Source organism: Pseudopodoces humilis, chromosome 26 (assembly GCF_049639895.1).
Source record: "Pseudopodoces humilis isolate 2021_Gansu_Grassland_sample_001 chromosome 26, ASM4963989v1, whole genome shotgun sequence".
Classification (NCBI taxonomy): domain Eukaryota; kingdom Metazoa; phylum Chordata; class Aves; order Passeriformes; family Paridae; genus Pseudopodoces; species Pseudopodoces humilis.
The window spans coordinates 924,639-943,374 of NC_142225.1; the positions used below are offsets into that span (position 1 = coordinate 924,639).

General features: G+C 53.9%; 2 protein-coding genes across 3 annotated transcripts in view; one reads left to right on the forward strand and one right to left on the reverse strand.

Annotated features, from left to right (window-relative positions):
- The first annotated feature begins 1,227 nt into the window (after positions 1–1,227).
- RNPEP (arginyl aminopeptidase) lies at positions 1,228–9,260 on the forward strand. Its single transcript, XM_005530236.2, has 11 exons — positions 1,228–1,623; positions 1,970–2,110; positions 3,666–3,814; positions 4,355–4,471; positions 4,588–4,823; positions 5,603–5,716; positions 5,918–6,030; positions 6,339–6,447; positions 7,046–7,270; positions 7,858–8,000; positions 8,999–9,260. The coding sequence occupies exons 1-11, from the start codon at positions 1,228–1,230 to the stop codon at positions 9,161–9,163; spliced, it is 1,908 nt and encodes a 635-aa protein (XP_005530293.1). The 3' UTR covers positions 9,164–9,260.
- A 1,877-nt stretch (positions 9,261–11,137) lies between these two features.
- Positions 11,138–18,736, reverse strand: part of LZTR1 (leucine zipper like post translational regulator 1) — a 34,489-nt gene continuing 26,890 nt past the window's right edge. The window contains exons 15-21 of one of the 2 annotated variants that reach the window (XM_014258901.2): positions 18,433–18,589; positions 17,022–17,148; positions 15,784–15,933; positions 15,460–15,565; positions 14,687–14,767; positions 11,816–11,941; positions 11,138–11,374 (exon numbers count right to left, since the gene is read on the reverse strand). In XM_014258901.2, the coding sequence (XP_014114376.1) occupies positions 11,825–11,941; positions 14,687–14,767; positions 15,460–15,565; positions 15,784–15,933; positions 17,022–17,148; positions 18,433–18,589 (738 nt within the window). In that variant the 3' untranslated portion in view covers positions 11,138–11,374; positions 11,816–11,824. Of the gene's footprint in view, positions 11,942–14,686; positions 14,768–15,459; positions 15,566–15,783; positions 15,934–17,021; positions 17,149–18,432; positions 18,590–18,736 lie in introns of both variants that reach the window. The other variant, XM_005530235.2, reaches the window with a different exon arrangement.

Here is an 18,736-nt window from a genome sequence, read left to right on the forward strand (position 1 = left end):
CAGCCCGGTGCTGCTCGGCTGCCGAGACGCGGCGCCTGGAACCGGCAACGGAGCCTGAGCCGGGGAAACCCCATGGATCCCCCCAATCCCCCACGGAACGTCCCCTCCTCGGATTTCTCATGGATCCCACATGGCTGCCCTGACCCCGTGGATCCCCCATGGATCCTTCTCGATATCCCTCCTCGATTCTCCCCGGATGTCCCCACGAGTCCTCCCGGTGGACCATCCCTCCATCCCCTCCCCATGATTCCCGACATTGTCCCCTCCAAGCACCCCTCAGATCCCCCATGAACACCGCAGCGAATTTCTTATGGATCCCGGCCCCATTCACCCCCAGCCCCCTCTTCCCCAGATCCCCCGCCATGGATCTCTCCCTCTATCCCTCCCTGACTCCCCTGATGGATCTTGTCCCACCTCACCCCCGGCTCTGGATCTCCTCCTCATGGATCTTGACCCCCTCTGGATCCCCCGTATATTTCTCCAGATCCCACATGGATCCCCGACCCCTGGACACACCCGCCCGAACTTGATCTTCCCATGGATCTGTATCTATATCCTTCCTCAAGTTCCCTCTGGATCTTCCCACGGACGCCTGTGCTGGGTCCCTCCCTCCCCTCCTCTGTCCGTGGAGCCCGACATGAACCCTGCAATGGATCCCATTTTGGAACCCTATAGACCCTACTGTCCCCCATGGATTCCCTTGATCCATGGATTCCCATCCTCTGGATTCTGCCGCCCCCGCCCCACCCCACATGGATCCCCTCCCATAGATGCTCCTAGATCCCTTGCCCCAACGAATTCCTCATTTCCCCCAGATCTCTCTTGATTCTGCCCAACCCATGGATTCCCCTCTTCTCCTGAATTCTCTCTGGAACCCCCATAGGTCCCTCATAGATCCCCCTACATCCCCGTAACACCGCATGTCCCCTCCATCCCCCGCTCACGGATCCCCCACCCATGGATCCACCTTATCGATGCCCCCATTCCCCGCCCATAGATCCCCGACGCATCCCACCCACAGATTTCTCTCCATCTCCCACTCGTGGAACCCCGAGGGATCTCCTCCTCAAGAGTCCCCTCCATCCCCCATCCGTGGATTCCCCGTCTCTCCTTTCCCGTCTCCCGGGACCGCCCCGCGCCCGCCCCCGGACGGGACCCGCCTCCCGCCCCCGCCGGGCGGTCCCGCCCCGGCCCGGCCCCGCTCCCGCTCCCGCTCCCGGCGCGGCGATGGCGGCCCCGGTGCGGGACCCGGCCCCGGTGCGGGACGCGGCCTCTGCCAGCAGCGCGGGCCCGTGGTCGCTGCGGCACCTGCACCTGGAGCTGAGCGTGTCCTTCGCGGCCGCGGGCCCGGGGCGGCTGCGGGGCCGAGCGCGGCTGGAGCTGCGGTGCGAGCGGGCCGGAGCGGAGCTGAGGCTGGACGCGCACCCCGCGCTGGCCGTGAGCCGCGCCGCGCTCCTGCCGCCGCCGGGCGGGCCCGGGGACGCGGCCGGGCAGGCGCTGCCCGTGGAGAGCCGGCCCTTCGCCAGCTATGGCAGCGCCCTGCACATCGCCCTGCCCCAGGCCCCCCGTGCCGGGCAGCTGCTCACCCTCCTCATCGACTACGAGGCGGGCGAGGGGCCCGGGGTGAGCGGTGGGACACCGGGGAACACCAGGCCCGGGAGGGGGTGGGGGGTGTGGGAGGACACCGGGGAACACCGAGCCCGGGATGAGCAGGGTGGGTCCAGGAAATACCGAGCCCGAGGGGTGACCAGGTGGATGGAAGGGACGCCGAGCCCGGTAGGATGCGCGGACTGGGAGGACACTGGGTGTAGACTGGGGGCCGCCAGACCCGTGTGGAGCTGGGTGGTGGTCCAGGGGACACCAGGCCTGGCGTGGGCAAAGCACCCCCGGGTGAGGAGCCCCTTCCCAGCTCCCACAAGGAGCAGCTGTGGTCGAGCCGCCTCTCACTGGGGTCCTGGTCCCTCCCCAGGTGTGCTGGCTGTCCCCTGAGCAGACGGCGGGGAAGCAGAAGCCCTACATGTACACACAGGGCCAGGCTGTGCTCAACAGGTCCTTCTTCCCCTGCTTTGACACCCCTTCAGTCAAGTTCACCTATTCAGCCACCGTGAAGGTAAGTGAAGCCCCAGGAGCAAAACCCTCACACCCACCAGGTGCAAAACCCTCCCTGAGTGCAAAGTTTGCTGGGGAAGAAAGTCCAGAGGAGGCCATGGAGATGCTGCAAGGGCTGGAGCACCTCTGCTCTGGAGCCAGGCTGGGGGTGCTCACCTGGAGAAGAGAAGGCTCCAAGAGAGCTGGAGAGGGACCTGGGACAAGGATCTGGAGTGCCAGGGCAAGGGGGAATGGCTCCAAACAGCCATAGGACAGGGATAGGTGGGATAATGGGAAGGAATTCTTGGCTGTGAGGGTGGTGAGGCCTTGGCACAGGGTGCCCAGAGCAGCTGTGGCTGCCCCATCCCTGGAAGTGCCCAAGGCCAGGTTTGATGGGGCTTGGAGCAACCTGGGATAGTGGAAGGTGTCCCTGCCCATGGCAGGTTGTGAGACAAGATGATCTTTAATGTCCCTTCCAGGTTCAGCTGTTCTGAGCTGTTGGGTCCCTTGCAGGGAATGTGCCAAAGCACTGGGGCATTACAGCAGGGGCTCTGCTTCAAACCCTCCTCCTCAGGCCCCAGCTGAGAAATCACTCTGTACTTGGGCTGTTTTTCTCTTATGTGCCCTTTTGGATGAAGACAAGCAGCCCCAGGGTGCTCCTGCCTCTCCCAAGCTGCAGTGCTGCTGCCCAGGAGTGGATGCATGCGCTGGCCTGGCTGTCCTGCCCAGAGCTCCTGGCATTTGTCACAGAAAGAGCTGGGTTTGGGGGAAAGCAGCTGGAGGAGGGTGATGGTGCCATGCTGGGTCCTGGTGGCAGTTCTGGAGCTGCCAAACTTCCAGGAAGGAGCAGCTACTGATCCCCAAAGATGGCATTAAATCAGGATTCCCTCCTTGCCTGTGTGTGGGCATGTGGTGCCGCTGGCACTGGGCCACTGCGGTGTGCTGGCCTGCTGTAGGCAAGGGGAACTGCTTAATGGTGTGACACCAAGCCAGTGCCAGTGGCACCAGGATTGATTTAGTTTGCTCTCCCAGGGCAGAGCCCCTCTGGTGCCACAGAGTGAGCGTGGGATGGGGCTGTTGCTGCGATCTGGTGTGATGCTCTGTACCAAGGAAACCATATTCCCTGTGCACCACGGGGCTCACCCCCTGTTTGGGGTAGGGGACACTGGATCAGTCTCCCTGGGCTCAGCCCAAGCTGGTGGATTTGCCATGGGTTCTACACTTGGGAACAGGAAGAATGTGTTGTTGTGCAAGAACTGGGAGGGGAGCCAGCAGCTGAGGGATCTGCATCCTCTGCCCTTCCACACCTGCGGCTCCAGCATTTCCTTATCTCCTGGTAGCTCCAGGAGCACCTGGGGCAGTTCCAGGTATCCCAGTATTGCAGGGATGCAGCTGGGATCCCAAGTGTGAGCTCAGGGTGTTCCTGCTCTGCTCCCCAAAGCCTGCAGTGCCCACGACCCCAGCATCTTCAGGCTGGCATGCATTTGTCATCAGACACTGTGGCATCCCAGCTGGCTTAGCTGGCCTCCCACTGTGTATGCTGTGGATCTAATGGATGGTTTTACTCACATGTTCAGGTCCCTGAGGGCTTCACAGCTGTGATGAGTGCCACGAGCTGGGAGAAGCAGAAGGATAACACCTTTGTATTCAAGATGTCCCAGCCAATCCCCTCCTACCTGATTGCTCTGGTTGTTGGGGACATCGTGTCTGCTGATGTTGGCCCAAGGTAAAGCTCAGGAGGGCTCCAGAGCTGTGGGAGCTTCATGGTGAAGCTCCTGTGGCAGCCACCTCCTGCCTCTTCCTGCTCTGTGGGGCTCTGGAGAGCAGAGGTACTGGCCATAAACATGGCACAGTCAGTCCTTGTCTCTGTCACCAGATCGTGGGCTCACAGGGTGAGGGTCCTCAAACTGGAGAGAGAGCAGGAGCCTTGATGCTGTGTTCCCTCACCTTCAGGAGGGTCCCTGGCTCTGCTCATGTCACCCTGCACGAGAATGAGGGCAGTGGGTCCCTGTGCTTGGAGCATCCCACATTTCCTTGCAGGCTGGTGCTTTCTTGAGTTCTTGGCTGCCAGTGCAGCCATATAAAAGCCCTTTGACATTCAGACAAGGAAAGAAATCATAACAATTTGCACTATTGACCTCTTTAGATGCCTTTATTAGCAGGGTTTTATTTTCCTTTGGAATAAACCTGTGCAATTTCTGTCTGATGAAGCAACAAGGTGAAAGTCCCCTAATGGTTAAAATTCCTTTTCTCTGCACTTGGCCAGGAGCCGCGTCTGGGCCGAGCCCTGCCTGATCGAGGCTGCCAAGAAGGAGTATGATGGGGTGATTGAGGAGTTCCTGGAGGTTGGAGAGAAACTCTTTGGACCTTATGTTTGGGGCAGGTATGGCTGGAAAGTTCCTGAAGGATCTGGTTCCCCAGGGACAGGGAGAGAGTTTCCTTCTGTCCCCAGCCCCGTCTTCAGGAGGAGTGGGGTCTGAGGCCGGCCTTCCCTGGCAGGTATGACATCCTGTTCATGCCGCCCTCCTTCCCCTTTGGTGGCATGGAGAACCCCTGCCTCACCTTCGTCACGCCGTGCCTGCTGGCCGGGGACCGCTCCTTGGTGGACGTCATCATCCATGAGATCTCCCACAGCTGGTTTGGCAACTTGGTCACCAATGCCACGTGGGGCGAGTTCTGGCTGAACGAGGGCTTCACCATGTACGCCCAGAGGCGCATCTCCACCGAGGTCTACGGTGCGTGGCCGTGCCTGGCTGTGGGGTGCTGAGCCCTTGTGGGGCTGGGGTCTGTGTCCCACAGCTCAGCACATCCCTCCAAATGCCACTGGGGACGGAGCCTGCGCTGCATCTCAGGACAGGTGAAGGGCAGCAGCTGCAAGGCCCTGTGTAAACTGAGTAGGTTTAGATGAGATATTGTGAGTTTGGGGAGGCCCTGGCACAGGTGACCCAGAGCAGCTGTGGCTGCCGTATCCCTGGAAGGGTCCAAGGCCAGATTGGATGGGGCTTGGAGCCACCTGGTCTAGTGGAAGGTGTCCCTGCCCATGGCAGAGGGTGAAACGAGGTGATCTTTAATGTCCCTTCCAGCCCAAACCAGTCTGTGATTTCTGGTGGCCTTTGCTCTGAAATGGAGCAAAAATTCCTGCAACCCCTGGCAGGAATATGGGCACTGTGCCCTTGCCTCACCTTCCTCATCCTCCTGCAGCTCCCATGTGGAGCTGATACCAGTCCTGAGCTCCCCCCTGGACAGTCCTGTCCAGAAGTTCGTGTTCTCCCAGCACAATTTGCTGTATCCACACAAATTGAAGTGGCTCAAATCTCTCGCTGCCTGGGGCTGGGTTGCCCCGTGGCTCCCTGCAGCTCTGCCATTCCAGCTCCATGTGTGTGAGTTTCCTGCTCTCCCAGCTCGTGCACTGATGCTGTTCCTCTCCCGTCCCTGTGCCCGCAGTGCCCGCAGTGCCCGCAGTGCGCAGGGGTCTGGCCGGGCTCCCCGAATGTCTCCTCTTGTCTCTGCCCAGGTTTGCCCTACACCTGCCTGGAGGCTGCCACGGGAAGGGCCCTCCTGCGCCAGCACATGGACGCCACCGGGGAGGATCACCCGCTCAACAAGCTGCGGGTGGTGATCGAGCCAGGTCTGAGGGTGTTCCTGGGCTCGGGGCAGTGGGGTGCTCACGGGGGAGCTGGGCTGTTCCATGGCTGCCAATAACACCAGCATGGGCGATGGGACCTGGGAGGGATGGGATAGGCTGTGCCCAGCACAGATCTTGGTGCACGTGAGGGCTGTGTTGTTCTGCAGGTGGGCAGAGATTTCTGAGGGTTTTGCCTTTTTCTAGGTGTCAATCCAGATGACACGTACAACGAAACACCCTATGAGAAGGGATACTGCTTCGTTAGCTACTTGGCCCATCTTGTGGGCAACCAGAGCAAGTTTGACGCCTTCCTCCAGGTGGGTGTGAGCTGCAAAGTCATCCAAAATGCCACAGCAGGAGGCCAGGGCACAGCAGGACCCTGGGAAGGACAGGCTGAGAGGGTGGCTGGGGAGAGGAAGAAGAGGTGGGAAACAGGAATGTGAATAGGGGAATAAAGATGAAGGCAGAGCCTAGTCTTGTGCTAGCAGCAGGTGCTGGGAATGTTGAGGGATATCCCTGGGGATGCAGGGTGCTGGAATGGGTTCCCCCATGAGGTGGAGCACACAGAGGGTTGGGCAGCACTGCTGGGGTGAGTGTCTGGCATCACCCCCATCTGTCCCCACAGGCCTACGTGAACCGGTTCAAGTTCCAGAGCATCACTGCAGATGACACCCTCGGGTTCTTCCTGGAGTACTTCCCAGAGCTGAAGGAGAAAGGCGTGGACTCCATCCCAGGTCAGCACAGCGTCATCCTGGCCAGGGAGCAGGGGCTGCCACGTCACAGCCCCGCACCCGTGGGTGTCATTGCTGCCCACGTCCCCCAGAGCCTGTGCTCGTGGGTTTTTGTGTTTTACTGGAGATGCTGTTGCTGCCAGCCCAGCTCTGTTGGAGGAGGCATGGATGGCACTGGCCTGCTGGGATCAGGCCCAGGCTTGGGCGTATGCCAGCTCAGCCTGATTTTTTTCCATTCAAACCCAGTCCTTGCTCTGCAGTTGGGTGCTGTTTCATGGGGTGTCCATGACTCAGCCTGGTGAGTCTGGTGAGCACTGGGATCAGGCCCAGCCAGCACTCTGCACTTGGCCCAGCCTTGCTGGAGATCCAGGCTTGGCAGGAGCTTTCTGTGCTGGAGCCAGCTCATCCTGCCGGTGGTGCTGGGGCTGATACCCACAAGCACACCCTGAAGCCATGTGTCTGATGGCCTCACCCCATTAGTTTGTGGTGGTCCTCAGGCAGGTTTGGTGGCACTGGGGGAAGGCAGTGGGGGGTCTGAGCAGCAGCACCTGGTATGGGGCTCGGGGATCTGTTCCCAGCTCTCCCTCCTGCCTTGCTGCAGGGTTTGAATTTGACCGCTGGCTGAACGTGCCAGGCTGGCCGCCCTACCTGCCTGACCTGTCGCCGGGGCAGCAGCTGATGGGGCCGGCGGATGAGCTGGCAGAGCTCTGGGCAGCTGATGGTTTGAACATGGAGGCGATCGAAGCCGTGGACATCATGGGCTGGAGGACATACCAGCTGGTCTATTTCCTGGATCAGGTCCTGCAGAAATCCCCCCTGCCTGAAGGTGAGTGAACTCCCAGGGCTCTGGTGCCCAGAGGAGACACAGGGTGAGGTACCCCAGTGCAGCCAGTTGGCCGGGGATGTGAAGGCACATCAGGGACACACATGGGTGTGTGGCCATCAGCCCCTCTCCATCTGCTCTGTGGCTGCTGGTTCCAGGGGAGCCTCAGTTGGTGTGGTGGGGGATGGAGAGCCAGGGTGAGCGTGTCCCTCCATTTGTGGGGACATGTGTAGTTCTGCTGTCCCCAGGCTGGCTCTGCTGGGCTGTCGTGTCCCTGTGTCACCACAGCTCTCCTTGCCCTCTTTGCTGAGGAATCTCCCCCCACTTTGTACTGGCACCCCAAGCCACCAGCACATGGCCCTGCAGGGCTGCCCAGCGTGGAAGGCCCAACATGGGCACCATCCTGCCCAGAGCCAGCAAGTGCCTGGGGTGCTCCAGAACTGGGGGTGGGCGGTGCTTGGGCAAGGGCTAGGACTGACCCAAAGCTGGGAGGATCCCAGAGAATTTGCAGCACAGCTGGGATGGACTCAGGGTTCCCTGGGAGCTGGGTCAGAGCCTCATGGGGGATGGTGACCACTCTCCTCTCACAGGCAATGTGGAAAGGCTGAGCAAGATGTACCCCAAGATCTCCAAGGCCCAGAACGCTGAGCTGCGACTGCGCTGGTGTCAGATTGTCCTCAAGAACAACCTGGAGGCTGAGTACAGCAAAGTCAAGGACTTCCTGCACAGCCAGGTTTGTCCCTGGGCAGTGGTGGCAGTGCCCAGCAGCATGCCAGTGGGGAGAGAAGGGCACAAGGCCTTCAGTGCCAGAGAGACAGGGGTTGGCCCTTGCTTCTGACAGTCCCACAGGATGGTTTGGCTTGGAAGGGACCTTAAAGCTCATCTTATTCCACTCCATGCCATGGGCAGGGACACCTTCCACTAGATCAGGCTGCTCCAAGCCCCATCCAGCCTGGCCTTGGATACATCCAGGGATGTGCCAGGGCCTCACCACCCTCACAGGAAGAATTTCTTTTCAATATCCCATCTAATCCTGCTGTCTGGCAATGGGAAGCCATTCCCCATTGTCCTGTCACTCCAAAGTCACATGGCACTGGAAGGGGCTCTGAGCTCTCCCTGGAGCCTTCTCTTCTCCAGGTGAACACGCCCATCTCTCCCAGCATGGCCCCGGAGCAGAGGGGCTCCAGCCCTTGGAACAGCTCCATGGACTCCTCTGGACCTGCTCTGTCCATGTGTGTCTTGTGCTGCTGTAGACTCCAGAGCTGGATGCAGTGCTCCAGTGCTGGGAGTTATGAGAGGGCAGAATTGCTCACCTGCTGCCCACACTGCTGAGGATGAGCCTCTGACACAGTTGGCTTTCCAGGATGGGAGAGCACAGGGCCAGGTCACACCCAATTTGTCACCCAAGTCCTCTGAAGGGCTGCTCTCCACCCCTCCATCCATCCCATCCTGACCCAGGTGCAGGACCCTGCACTTGGCCTTGTTGAACTTCATGAGCTTCTCAGGGTCTGCTCCTTCTCCAAGGTCCAGGTGTTCTCCCCTCTTCAGGTGCTGTGGTGCCAGGGGCTGCCCACGGCAACATTCTTTGTCTGGTCCCATTGCCATGTGCTCTGTGCCTCGCTAAGAGCAGGCTGATGCTGGAGGCATCCTGGGGGATGGGGAGGGGAATGTGGGGTGTCACCCCTGGGCCTGGGGCAGAACCTGGGCCATAACTGCTCTGTCTCCCTGCAGGGCAAGCAGAAGTACACGCTGCCCCTGTACCGTGCCATGTGGGGTGGCTCTGAGGCCACCCGGGCCCTGGCCATGGAGATCTTCTCTGCTACGGCCCCCCAGCTCCACGTCAACGTCCAGAACTATGTCAAGAAGATCCTGGGCTTGGGGGGTGGTGAGGCCTGAGGCAGCCTGGGCTCTGCTTCCTCTGCCACTGTTCTGCTGGCAGGACCTCAGTGCCTCCCTCTCACTGCACATTTCCTTATTAAAATGTGTAATTTTTTTCTCAGTGTTCTTCCTGTTCCCAGTGAGCCATGGGCCACCTCAGAGTGACTCCCTACCCCACTGCCAGCCCTGCCCTGGGCACTTGGGGTGCTGCTGGCTTCTCTCCATGCTGGCACTGGAGGGATGGGGGGCTTGGCCTTAGTGCCTGCAGGGCTGGAGCAGCTCCTGGCCCTGATCCAGCTCCTTGCTAGGCTCTGCCCAGTTGTCACGGGTCCTGTGTGACAGTGGGGACAGGGGGAGCTGGTGCAGTGTGGCCAAGCTGGGACCTCCTGGCTCCAATGCCCTGAGCTGGTGCAGCAGAGGAGCTGGGGATTGCTTCTCCACCTTGCTTTTTGCCACCATGCTGGGGCTCTCACTGGGTTGGAGGAAAGGAGTGCTCCTGCTCTCCCACCAGCAGTCCCAAGGGCTTTAAAGAGCCAGTGAGGCCTGCATGGGGCAGAGACTGTAGGAATAAGCTGGACAGCCACAATGTTCCTTATTCCTTATCAAATGCAGGTATATGACTGCACAAATTGCAGTACAAAAGTGCCCAAGGAGTTTTGCAGGAGCACCTGAGAGCCTGCTGCCCATGATGGTACCAAGGTGGTGATAACAAGAACACCTAACTGTCCTGGGAAGCTCATGTGTACCCCACAGTCTGTGTGACCCCTACAACACCTCCCATCCTGTGATCTCCTAGGAAACTTGGGGATGTCCTCTCAGAGGTGCACTGTCCTGCCACTCTGCACACCAGCCCAGAGGCAAATCTCAGTGGACTACAAGTTTTCACACTAAATCTCTGACTTAGCACTCTGGTCCCTACAGCTGTGACTGAATCCAACCCCCTGCTAAAGCCAAGACCCCGCAGTGCACGCTCAGAGGGTGAGGAGGTTGCACATTTCTTCACAAGTGGGCTCAGGATTTAGAGGGCTGGCTATGGCATGGTTGAAACCAAGCTGTTCAGCCTGAGAAAATGCTTCCCTGGGTAATGGGTGTCCTCTAGTGGATCAGCATTACTGGAAATAGACTGTAGTGTCGTTACAAGTTGCAGTGTAGAACCTTTCTCCAGCTGCCAATCTGGTTTCCCAGGGAACACAGAGCCTGTCAGTACAATTATCATGACCTCTGGTTTAAAAGGTGCCCTTGGCTCTCAGAAGTACCTGTCACCTCTGGTCTGACTCACCTGAGCAAGCCACCAGGGAGACAGACAGGGTGGTCCCTCGAGCACTTCCCTTGGATTAAATAGGTGACATGTTCTCCACTGCACAGACTGCGATACCCTTGCACACCGGAGCACGTGCAGGTGTGTCAGGCTGTGGGATGCTGAGAAGCTCACAACTGCTGCTCCAGGAACACTTCACTGAATGAAAATCATGGCTGCAAGGGTGGGAATGTGAGGGTTGGGAGCTGCATGTCTCAGTAGGGATCCTGCACCACTCCAGCTTCAGACAAGCAGAGAGCAGCCCCTCTGCAGCTGCAAGGTTTTGATTCCCAGCTTTCACTCCCTCCCAGGGCAGCCCCAAGGGCTCTGGGCAGGGCTGGGACAGTTCCATCACCAGAGACTTTACCAACACCACATTTCTGGTGCTCTCCAACCAACACCATCCAGCTGTGAGGAGAGGTGAAGCTCCTCTCCTCTCCACTCTGCAGTGTGGGAAGCATCCAGCACAGAGCTGGGGGCTGCAAGAGGAGGAAACAGCAGCTGCTCCTGCATGGGCTGGGAAGGGCACTCTGCCTTCATTCACCTTCCTGCAAAGACAAGGGCTCACAGAGACACTTCAATATAAAATTAGTAACAAGATGTAACACACTTATTTTTAACAATGTGACTTTCATCAAGCGCAGAACGTTTTTTGCTTAGTTTTTTCCAAAATGAAATCCAAGTTAATAATGAAATGCCAGGAGATGTTCATTCTTTATTAACAAATAGATTTAGAAAGGCTTAGCAAGACAGGATTAATGGATTTGATGGTCAGAGAGGACTGCTATAATCTTCCAGTCTGACCTGCTGCAGAGCATAGGTCTGGATTCCCACAGCCCACCAATCTGGGCAGTTGCACAGGGGTTTATCTGTTAATCCACACCATGGAGGCTCTGAAAAGTCAATGCATTCTGGTCCAAGGTCCAGTCTCCCTGTGAACAACACGTGCTCTTGCTCCCAGTTTCGTTCTGACTTCCCCTTACAGCCCTTGGGGCTGCGTCAGCTGAAGCTCTTTAAATAGTATTTTTAAATATTGTGTTTCAAAGGATTAGAGACTCTTACTCCTGACTGCTTGATTTTACAGTATGAAAGTAATAATGGGCTTGATTATGAACTTAGTAACTCCCCAAACCACGTGGAATTAATTCAGGCCCGCAAGGATTTCAAGTCTACATTTGGGTAACAAATGTAACAAAGTCCAAACGCTGCACAAAGGTACAAACCCAGAAAATCCAGAGAGAGCGCCTCAGCTGTCCCTGCTCCTCCAGGCCTGCTGTAGTGTGCAGACACTGAGCTACTCCACACGTAACAGTAAACCAGAGCCAGCTCTAAAGTGCCTGTGTTTTTCAGGAAAAAATGAGAAGGTGGATTACCAAGGCATGTCATATGTCTGCGCTCAGCTCTGCACACTGCTTGTCTGAGATGTGGGTAGCTAAGGAATCTATGATGTCAAGGAGGAGGAGCTGACTGAGCGAGCGGAGATTTGGCAACTTGGAGACCTTCAAGGAAAACAAAACAGAAAAAAAACAGGAAGAAATTAAAACCCTCCCCAAATCACAGCTCATGTATTCCCCTTTTACCCTAGGCACCCCATAGCAAGTCTGGCTGGGCACTGATGGTGTGAGACCCCAGCTGTGGGGCTGGGCTGCAGGGAACACACCACGGGGCTCCAGTCAGGGCTTAGAACCGAATTCAGAATGCTGGGAGTGGAGAGGAGGAGGAATCTGCCCCCAGAGCTGCCCCTCTGTTGGTACTGACAGCCCCACTGCTACAGGACACTGACTGAGCACTCTCCTAACAGCAATGATGGGCACCAGCACAGCCTGAACTCTGAGATCTGTGGTTTAGAACTGAAAATGTGACTCAGGGCCTGATCCCTTTGCTCCTGTGCTCCTGAGGAACAGCTCTTCTCAGTGTCCATGCTGGTTCTGCTGGCATTCTTCCTGCAGTCAAAGCAGGTCACTGGAGCACTTGCCAACGAAAACCTCCACCACATCAGATAGAGGAGAATGAATCTACAACAAACTTCATGCTTTGGGACTGTTCAGAAGCTCAACTGTTAGCAAAAAGGAGCCCTACACATTCCATCTTTCCCCTTAACCTCATGGTAAGGAGCCAGTAATCCCTCTGTCTAGAGGCATTAACACACCCCCAGCCTCCAGGCAGACTGTGCCCAAGGCCTTACCCCAAGTGACATTACCACCTGGCTCTAGGGAGCTGCACTGGGATAAAGAATAAAGATGTCCTGAGCAACTTTTGAAGGCCAGCAAGGAAATGTCTGAGGATGCTTCCAGAAAGAGCTCAGGATATGCTTGTAGCAATATCCCCAGTCTAAGGATCTGCCAGGACTGGGATGGAGAGAGACCCCCTTAGCACTGGTGGGATCGTGCCCCCACCCCAGGCACGCACTGCAGAACAGATCAGGGTGTCACTACAAACATGTCACAACAGCAGGTTTATTAGGGGTTTTGTACAACACTGACACACACGAGCCTGAAAACACATTGCCCAAAGCAGTGAACCTCTGGGAAACAGCTCTTCAGTAATGCTCCTGCTGTGGGGAAAACTCCTTAGCAGTCCAAACCCAGAACAGCTTTAAGTAACTGGAGGAACAGGAGATCCCACAGCCAGGGGCCCAGCCTGCCTGAGCTCCGGTGACCCACCAGGCTTGTGCCTGAGAACAAATCCCCCTCAGAGCCTGTGGCTGGCCCAGGAGCAGTGTCCGTGCCCAGCCACACTGAGTCACCCAGCCCAGGCCAAGAATCACACACTGAGGCCTCTCAGGCCAAGGGAAAACATTGCATAATTGAGATTTCTCCGTGCACATCTGCTTGACAGTCTTCCAGACACGTTTTGATGAACACTGTTCTACCAGTCAAGAGTTGAAATAAAAAACATTTCCTCACATCCTGGTGAGGAAGTACAGCTGAGGAACGCCCTCCAGCTCCCACTGCTGCCTCCCAGTGTTGCAATATCTACTTCCCCCTGTACGTTCTGGGGAGAATCACACCTCTTTGTCTTCCTGTGGCCTCCACTGGGAAGTGATACTTCATACTGTGATATTTCAGCCCTCAGCAGCTGCAAGGCACTGACCCCAACCCCAGGGATTGTCCTGTACCCTGCAGTGGGACCATTCCCCATCCCTGCTGAACTAGGCTGCTCCACAGGACTCATGGGGGCAGAAGGAAACAGGCAGGATGAAGGCAGGGGCTGCAACCTCATGCTGTGGACTCTCTTCTGGGAGTGATTTCTGGATTCTGGCTCCACTCTCCATGCTTTTTATGCAATTTCAGTTATTTCTGAATGTAAAATGCGTCATGCTCCAGCAACTTTGGCATTTAATAAAGAGCCTGAACACCATACTGTCTTCTCTCCAGACACTAATGGGACACAGCAGTGCTCTTCTTCCCCAGGAGGATTGTGAGTTTAAATATACAAAGGAGAGCGAGCTACTTGAATATTAACTAGGGAATTATTATCAGTATGTGTGTAGCATCCAGAAATCCAATTCCTATGATTTATCTACCTATTTCAGCAATGCTAATGACATGAGCAATGAACTGATGACATGCTGGGGAACTCTTATTGAGGGATCACATCTCATATGAACAATTAAATGACAATATCCTTATTCTCTCAAGGGAGGACAGGAGTATCAGCACATCAGGCTCTTGACCTTTCCTGCCACCAATGCAGAATCCCATCGAAACAGAACCACAGAATTTTTAAGATTGGAAAGGACCTCTAAGACCATGGAGTCCAACTGTTGAACATGGAAATCACAGAGAGCCCAGCCAGGACCGGGTAATTTGTTTTAGAGCACATGACAATAAAACATGTATGATAGAGAATACTTTAAGGGAAGTATGAGGAGCACACTGGTAACTGCTAGTGAGGGAGAGATTTGTGCTCTCAACATACAACAAACTTACCCTGCTATACACACACCAACCCAACGAGGGCATGGCACTAAATTAACAGAACAACTGGAAATGGAAGCAGTTTTGGGTAACTTCTGCTTGGAAGGGCTTCACATTTCTAGACTAGCTAGTTCTAGTCTTTAATTTACTTTGGTGTGAGAAGTGTGCCTAGCAGTCCTGTCAGTGAGCGTCAGTAACATGCAGCCAGCTCTCAGCTGTCTCACATGAGGAAGAGTTAAATGTATTTCTATATGAACGTGTCTTTAACCAAGGCAGTGACAGAGGACAGCAGCTCTCAAAAGCCACAGAAAAGATGCAACCAACCTTGGTGAACTGGTGAACGATGATGTGCAGGCAGTGCCTCTTCATGTCCAGGGCCTGGGTCTTGTCAGCTGCCTCTAAAATCTAGAGCAGGAACAAAAATGTGATTTCCGTTCTGCACAGCTCAGATGCACAGTTCTGACCCAGAGCAGGTAACTCCTCTTAGCAACATCTCCATTTTGCATTACAAACTGAATCTTTTCTGAACTATTCAAAAATAAGCCTTGGATTTAAAATGTATGGAGTCCTCAAGAGCTTATCAGCAGGAATTGCTTCTGCTTGTGCTGCAGAGGTTCAGGCTGTCTGCCTGGTAGCTGGCATTGACTTTCTTACCACACAATATCTTTTGCTAGCTCAAACTCCACTGCCAGATCCTGTCAGCATCACTGATAAAACAAGACTAATGTCTGTCACCTGCAGACCATCATTTGCCATTTGCCCTGGAACAAATGTCTGCCAAAAAGGGTTTACAGTTGAGTGCTGAGCATGTGGTCGTCTTAGAAAGACTTTTAGAAACACAGTTCTGTAATGGGGGATGGGAGCTCAGGAGGAGCCAGGTGAGCTGGCTGAACCCTGCAGCACAGGAACAGAAGAGACACAGTACCAGGTAAGGAACAATGCTGCTGAAGGCTGGGCTCCTACACACATCTTCACACAGGGCCACTGCCACTGGAAGGGTCTGGGCAGTCCCAGAGACCTGGCACTGGAGGTACCCACTTGACCAGATCCCTTGGCTCTCCTCTGAGTGACTAGCTCAAGTGCTTGGGGACAATTACCTGGAGCACATTCTCCACCGTGACATTCATTTCCAGGTTCTGCTTACAGTAGGCCTGGAGCCTGTTGTTGGAGAAGCCATAGTAGTAAGGTGCTGCAAAGAGGTATCTGTTCATCCCATTGAGGAATAAACCAGAAAGTGAAGGTGAGAGCACTGATGGCAAACAAATCCCTGTGAGGAATGGAAGTACAGAGCCTGCTGGTGCCCCCCTGACAGACCACCCTCTCTGTGCCATGTCTGTGCCAGGCAACCCAAAGCAAAAGGAAGGTGACCTGCCAGATGTGCACTAAGACAGATCCTCCAATTCCTTCGAATCTAAGGATACAGGGAGTCCTCAGGAGGCATGTTCACTTCTCCATAATAGATGTATCTAAGCATGGACTCAAATGCTTGCTTGCTGGGAACCATTTCTCCTATAGAAATGTTCACTTGCCCATCTTCTGGCATGAAGGAACGGAACATGGCTTCAAAGTAGCTGGAAAGGGAAATAAAACTGATATAACACATTCTGCAGACAGATGGTTTAACCCAGTATTGTTCAAAGGCTGCTATTCAGAACTGCAGCTTCCAAAGCAACACATTCCAGTGACATCCTGGGCAAAAACACTGCTCATTTATTTTTTCATGTATGTCTGCCAGTGAAAACTCCAAATATAATCCCCCTAATTACCATCAGAACTACCTGAAATTTGTCTGTTTCTTGAAAATTAGGACACATGGTGCTTTGCTTTTTCTCTAATTTGCATAAGATGCAGCAAGGAGCTTAAAGCATTATGAATTTCCCTGGTATCTACAGGCTGCCAATCATCAGGGCTGTTTTAAGAGCTGTGAAATGCTTCTGGTAAAATACCACTGTAACTAATACTGAATATTGTTACTGGGTCTGGAAAAATATTGTGATGGTATTTGAAATAGAAATTTTATGTGAACACTTAATGTTTGGTGGAACATAAGGTGCAGGTCCACAGAACACACTAGTGCAGGACAAATCCACTTCACCCACACCCTGAGGAGGGAGAACAGTCCCACCATCAACAGGGTCCTTTCTCTGCATAAAGCATGGGAACACTCTAGTCTCTGTCATGCACTATTTTTTATGTTTATTCATAACCATTATTAAATATCAGAAAGTGAGAAAGGAATTCAAGTTCCACATGATACAATATGAATTGTTCACTGTCAGAAGGCCCCTTCTGACCTCACTGGGCATCTGTTGCTTTCCACTTCACTGAAAGCACTTTAAGTTTTCAATCCTTTTTCCCTTTCTGTGATTTTACAGATGCTTTGTCTTGCAGTGCAGCTTCTCACACACCCTCTGCAGGATCTCTGCAGTTCTAATTTCTTCCTATCTTTCCCTGCTGGGTATCAAATGGAAAAAAAAAAAAAATTAATCACTACTGCTTGAAGGCTTATTACACTCATTGAGCAAAGCTGCATCTTAACACTTCATGCAGATTTAAGTTCCTCCCTGTCTTCTAAACCAAGCCAGCTGAGCACAGACTGTCCAGCCCTGCAGGGTCCTTCACACACACTCTTGGGTACAGTGTCAGGAACAGGGCTCACCTGGAGCGAGCTGCCAGGATGGCTTTGTGGGCTGGCCGTGGGTGCCCATCTAGGAGCAGGATGATATCACAGAATTCAGTCCCAGCTCCTTCCAGGTAAGCCTTCATGTCCTGAATTAAAGATGTTCCTGAAATTAAACATAATGAAATAAAGACATGATAGTTCCAGGTGATCAGGTATTATTAAATTAATACTTGGTCAAGCCAGAGCTCCAGCCCCTCTTCCCTTTGGGACTCTCAGTGAGAATTTGAGTCAAGTCCTTCATAATCTTGGAGCAAAATGAGTTTCATCCTTCCCCACCACAGCTCATTCCCTACTGGCCCTCAGAGAACCAAACCTGTCAGCTCTGCTTTCTGCCACTGACAGCAAACTCCAGCTGTGGCCACCTCCCCAGAGATAGGAAAGCTGATTTTTCCCTTCCCTTTGCACTAATTCCAACCACAAGGAATATAAAATTTTGTGTCTTAACGAAAAATCTTTCCCAAATCAGCAACAGAGGCTTCTTTTATCCAGTATTTTAATCAACCTTTGTAAATACACAACTGAGAAACAGAGCACATCCAAGTCTGCTCTAAACTCAATCACATTTTCAAAGTTCATCTTTCAGTTTTTAATGTTTGGGTCTCTCACACCACTCCAGCTCTGCATACAGAACTGGCTGTGCCACCTTCCCAGCCAGTGCACCTTGCCCCTCTGGGACAAATGCCAGCCAAAGCCTTTCCACTTGACCTTCCAGGACTAGCTTCCTTCTTTCTCCTCAGTTCCCAATTATTTTTGTGCACACCAACACTGCCAGTGCCTCTGAGCTTTGTGGCCTTGGAAAATTTCATTATTACATTCCTTGTGATGTGTGTCAGGATGTTAAAATGTTGAGTAAGACTAGTCTCAAATCAGGCCTTGACAAATTCCACAATAAAACTGTAAATCACATCTTTCTCTTCTCTTCCCTATCTCCTGTTCCTTTCACACACACACACAGAGCCGTGCCTTATTCACAAGACCCTCCTCCTTCCTCCTGCTCCTCCTTGGTGAACACCTTCAAGCAGGCTGTTACCCTGCTCAGCTCTGTCACCCTTCAGCCACTTAGAGTGACCATTCACTGCCTTTTTTTTGATCATTCTTTACACCCTCCTGCTCCTTCTCTCACCTCTCTGAACAGGATCAGGATGGTTTATTGCAAGAAAATGACTGCATTTCTCATGTACTTTGATGGGACACCGTTCTGATGGAAACTCATTGGGAAAAGAACTGTTGTGCCCTGTCTCAGTCCAGGAGATAGCCTGAGTAAGTTATCCCAGCTGGGAACTGGTGGGCTGCAGAGGGCTGCTTCCCAGACATGTCCCCAGGCTAAACAAACCATTAGCAAAGCAAAACCAGCACATGGAATTAGTCCATAAAGCAGGAAGGTTACCAATGTCGAGTGGCTGGTCAGAGTGCGTTCGGACAGGAGGCTGCTGCTTTCTCCGGACAATCTCCACAATGAGGGATGAAGAAAGATGTTCAAACTCCTTCATCATTATGACTTGATTAAAATGGGATTCCTTCACCACAAAGTTCAGGCAATGTTCCTTAAAAATACACCAGTATTGATTAAGAAATGTATGGTTATTATTTGAAGTCATCTTACAGCATACCATGAATGTTACATGTTACATATGCCATCTGCCATGCTTCCCTTTGAACCTCCACAAGGATCCTGCAGCTGGAATTATCCA

Excerpts from the sequence above, each read along its gene's own strand:
- RNPEP (XM_005530236.2), top strand. The coding sequence starts at position 1,228 with ATGGCGGCCCCGGTGCGGGACCCGGCCCCGGTGCGGGACGCGGCCTCT. Across the intron at positions 5,717-5,917 it reads GCGGGTGGTGATCGAGCCAG|GTGTCAATCCAGATGACACG; the intron begins GTCTGAGGGTGT and ends GCCTTTTTCTAG. Across the intron at positions 8,001-8,998 it reads AGGACTTCCTGCACAGCCAG|GGCAAGCAGAAGTACACGCT; the intron begins GTTTGTCCCTGG and ends GTCTCCCTGCAG.